The sequence below is a fragment of the Arachis ipaensis genome, chromosome B4 (genome assembly GCF_059453495.1).
Source record: "Arachis ipaensis isolate K30076 ecotype BB chromosome B4, ASM5945349v1, whole genome shotgun sequence".
Lineage (NCBI taxonomy): Eukaryota > Viridiplantae > Streptophyta > Magnoliopsida > Fabales > Fabaceae > Arachis > Arachis ipaensis.
In genome coordinates this window covers 124,490,344-124,494,562 of record NC_142439.1, presented here as the reverse complement: position 1 = coordinate 124,494,562, position 4,219 = coordinate 124,490,344, and the positions used below count along the sequence as shown (strand labels likewise).

The 4,219-nt window shown below is 44.2% G+C and overlaps 1 protein-coding gene across 1 annotated transcript; it reads left to right on the top strand.

Annotated features, from left to right (window-relative positions):
* The first annotated feature begins 1,186 nt into the window (after positions 1 to 1,186).
* Positions 1,187 to 1,900, top strand: LOC148569081 (uncharacterized). Its single transcript, XM_088484880.1, has 2 exons — positions 1,187 to 1,256; positions 1,341 to 1,900. The coding sequence occupies exons 1-2, from the start codon at positions 1,187 to 1,189 to the stop codon at positions 1,898 to 1,900; spliced, it is 630 nt and encodes a 209-aa protein (XP_088341006.1).
* The last annotated feature ends 2,319 nt before the right edge of the window (positions 1,901 to 4,219 follow it).

Here is a 4,219-nt window from a genome sequence, read left to right as displayed (position 1 = left end):
CTTTTCTAATCTCGTTCCGAAGGCTGAGGCAATACTTCTAGGGGCACCCGATAACGGTAAGAACCGACCAGGCCATCCGCCAAGTTTTGCAAAAACCCAACTTGGCGGGTCGCATGATGACTTGGGCGATCGAACTATCCCAATACGACCTACAGTACGAGCCCAGGCACACGATCAAAGCCCAGGCAATGGCAGACTTTCTGGTCGAGATTATTGGGGACTCCCTCGAGAACCCGAACTTACGGTGGAGACTCCATGTCTACAGAGCTTCTAACCAAGCGTTCTGTGGGGCAGGGATAATTCTTGAAAACTCGACTAGGATGATATATGAACAGTCTATCAAGTTCGATTTTCCAGTCTCCAACAACCAGGCGGAATACAAAGCCTTGATAGGAGGCCTGCTCTTAGCCAAAGAGGTTGGAGCTTCTCGGGTCGAGTTCAACAGCGACTCCCAAATCGTGACTTCTTAGATCAACGAGACCTACCAAGCTAGAGACTCCCTGCTCCAGAAGTACTTGGAAAGGGTGAAAAAGTTGTGCGAAGATTTTGAGGAGGTCACGGTTGAACACGTGCCCAGAGAAAGGAATGCCAGAGCTGACCTCTTGTCAAAGCTGGCGAGCACGAAGCTAGGCGCCAGGAACCGATCTTTGATTCAAGGATTAATAAAGGAGCCGTCGGTAACCTTGTGTGTGACACAAACGAACTACCCCTCGTGGATAGACGCGTTTCTCCATTTCTTGGAAGGCGGTGAACTCCCCGAAAAAGAGAAGCAAGCAAGAATGATAAGAAGGGAGGCGGCCAAGTATGTAGTGATACAAGGCCAGTTGTACAAGCGAGGGTTCAACTAGCCTTTGCTGAAATGCCTACGCCCTGACCAAGCGGATTACGTCTTGAGCGAAGTTCATGAAGGGTGCTGCGGCCACCATATCGGGTGGAAAACACTGGGTAGGAAGCTCGTCAAAGCTGGGTATCATTGGCCCTCAATGATGTCGGATGCACAGGAGTTTGTGAGAAAATGCAGGAAATGCCAAGAGAACGCCAACTTTCACAAGTCCCCAGCGGTGGAACTAGGCTCAATGTTAGCCTCCCGGCCTTTCGTTCAATGGGGAGGCAACCTCCTAGGTCCGTTCCCGGTGGGTCCCGAACAAGTCAAGTATTTAATTGTAGCCATTGACTACTATACCAAATGGGTCGAGACAGAACTGTTGGCCAATATACCGTCGGCAAATTGCCAAAAGTTCATGTGGAGGCAAGTGGTTTCTAGGTTTGGAATCTCAAAAGTCGTGATCTCAAACAATGGATGCAGTTCGCGGACAAGAGGTTTGGCTAGTTACTTTCAGGGCTGGGAGTTAAGCAAAAGTTCTCCTCAGTCGAGCACCCACAGAGCAACGGCCAGGTGGAAGCTGCGAACAAGATCATCCTCCAAGGGTTAAAGAAGCAGCTAGACCAGAAGAAGGGTTCCTGGGTAGACGAGCTTGCCTCAGTCTTTTGGTCCTACAGGACTACACCACAATCCTCCACTGGAGAAATGCCTTTTCCGCTCACTTACGGTGTCGATGTAGTAATTCCTGTAGAGATCGGGAAACCCAACCCGAGGTTACTCCTTGGTGGTGTTGAAGAAGCAGTGGAAAAAGACTTGATTGATGAGGCAAGAGAGAAAGCCCACTTGTTAGAGGCTGCTTTGAAGCAAAGAGTAGCTCTGAGGTACAACGGCAGGGTGCTGAACAGAAACTTTGAACAAGGTGACTTAGTGCTGCGGTGCAACGACATCAGGTTGCCAACACCAAGGGAAGGCAAGCTGGCAGCAAATTGGGAAGGCCCATATAGGATGAGGGAAGCCCTCGGCAAGGGAGCATACAGACTAGAGCGGCTCGACGGTCACAAGATACCGAGAACCTAGAACGCGACAAACTTGAAAAGGTTCTACTCCTAGAAGGCAAAGTCACGATTTCCGAGGTCATGACTTGTTGCATTCCCCCCTTGTCCTACTCCTTTATTTTATGATGTCTGGATACCTGACAAACCCCAACTTGACGGTTTGTTTTGCATTGAATTTAGAGTATTTTGATAACCTTTTGTCACATTTAGCCTAGGAATTAGCATGATTTTGTTATCTCTCCCATATTTGTGCTTAAGTGTAAAAACATGCTTTTTAAGCCTTATCTTGATGAATTCTAGTTCTTCTTTGATTCCATAAAGATGCCTTGATGTGTTTGCTAGTAATTCCAGGATTGAAATAGGCTAGGCATGGATCAAAGGAAGCAAGGAAGGAAGCATACAAGTGGAGAGAAGCATAAAAAGTCAAAGAAGCAAAATCAGCCATGCACGCGCACGCGCACAAGGCGCTCGCGCGCACATTGCAGAATCGACCAGGGACGCGCACGCGTACCATGCGCGCACGCGCCGATGATGGCACATGACCTCATTAATGCAACACGTGCCTGGCGATTTGAGAGGGTTTCTGAACCCATTTTTGGCGCCAAATTGCTGAGGGAAAGGAATAAAAGGATGAAGGATTAAGGGGAAGACATAAGGGGACTAATCATCATCACTTCCAACCACTAATCACTTTAGTTTTAGTTTAGTTTTGAGAGTTAGTTTCTAGAGAGAGAAGCTCTCACTTCTCTCTAGAACTAGGATTAGGTTTAGTTCTTAGATCTAGGTTTTAATCTTTGCTTTCTTCCACTTCTATCTCTCAATTCTTTGTTTCTACATTCAATCTTCTTCTATTCTTTTATTGTAATTTCCTTTATATTGTCCTTATGTTTTGTTGTAGATCTACTTTTGCTCCTTCTATTTTCTTTCAATTCAATTAGAGGTAATTCATAATAATTGTGTTCCTTTTGATTGTTGTTGTTAATTCATTGCCATAATTGTTGTTAGATTCTATTTTTGTTATCAATTTACTTTGCTTTTCTCTTATGCCTTCCAAGTGTTTGATGAAATGCTTGGTTGGATTTTAGTATAGATTTTGTTCCTCTTGGCCTAGGTAGAGTAATTAGTGACACTTGAGTTATCTAATTCCTTTGTTGATTGATAATTGGAGAAATTGCTAATTGGTTTGAAGTGCACTAAATCTAGTCTTTCCTTGGGAGTTGGCTAGGACTTGTGGCTCAAGTCAATTCATCCACTTGACTTGCCTTTAATTAGTAAGGGTTAACTAAGTGGTAGCAATGAACAATTGTCATCACCATTGAAAAGGATAACTAGGATAGGACTTCTAGTTCTCATATCTTGCCAAGAGCTTTTATAGTAGTTAGCTTATTTCCATTGCCATTTACTTTTCATGCCTCTCATCCAAAACCCCAAAATAACTCATAACCAATAACAAGACACTTTATTGTAATTCCTAGGGAGAACGACCCGAGGTCCAATACTTCGGTTTATAAATTTTAGGGGTTTGTACTAGTGACAAACAACTTTTTGTATGAAAGGATTATTGTTTGGTTTAGGAACTATACTTGCAACGAGAATTCATTTGTGAAATTCTAAACCATCAAAAATCCAATCATCAATACCTTTGTTTTTCCTTAGATATTTTGTCCACTATTTCACAATTGTTTTAAAGTCCACGTTTTAAATATATTAGCGAGTCATGGTTTATGTTATTTCGTTTGCACTTCTCGTTTTCACGGTCTCCCGGGACTGATCACCCCGAGAACTACATCAAATCCAATTAACGGATACCAAACAAACCACGGTTTATGGCCTGTCGGCCAAACGACTAAACAACAAACATTTCTCAAAGGCACCACATCGGCCTGTTAAGCATTCCTTTACGACAAAATAAATAGTTCGAAGTACTAGAAACTACAAATGGCTTACAAAAGAAGGCACCTCGTCAGCCCAATCAACAAAAAGTAGAAAGAAATTATAAGTCACTTCCTCAGAATGTTGACTATCTTACCATTTTGGATAGTTTTGAAAGCTCCAATCACAGAGGTATCGAAGTCAGGAAACAGCAGCTTGACCTGCGCCTTGATCGCCTCCTTAGTACCTCCAATCACCTCGCGAGCATTCTTAACACTTTTCTTGTTTTTCTTCTTTAAACCGGCAACCTCTCCCTTCAGACCTGCGACCTCGACTTTGGCAGCTTCTGTCGACGCAACGGCCTTGGCCAGCTTTTTCTCAAAGTCAGCAACATTGGCTTCCGCTGCAGTTGCCCGAGCTGAGGCGGCGTTGAGCTGGCTCTCCAAGGTCGTCTTGTGGTCATAAAGAC

Excerpts from the sequence above, each read along its gene's own strand:
- LOC148569081 (XM_088484880.1), top strand. The coding sequence starts at position 1,187 with ATGGGTCGAGACAGAACTGTTGGCCAATATACCGTCGGCAAATTGCCA. Across the intron at positions 1,257-1,340 it reads AGTTCATGTGGAGGCAAGTG|GGCTGGGAGTTAAGCAAAAG; the intron begins GTTTCTAGGTTT and ends AGTTACTTTCAG.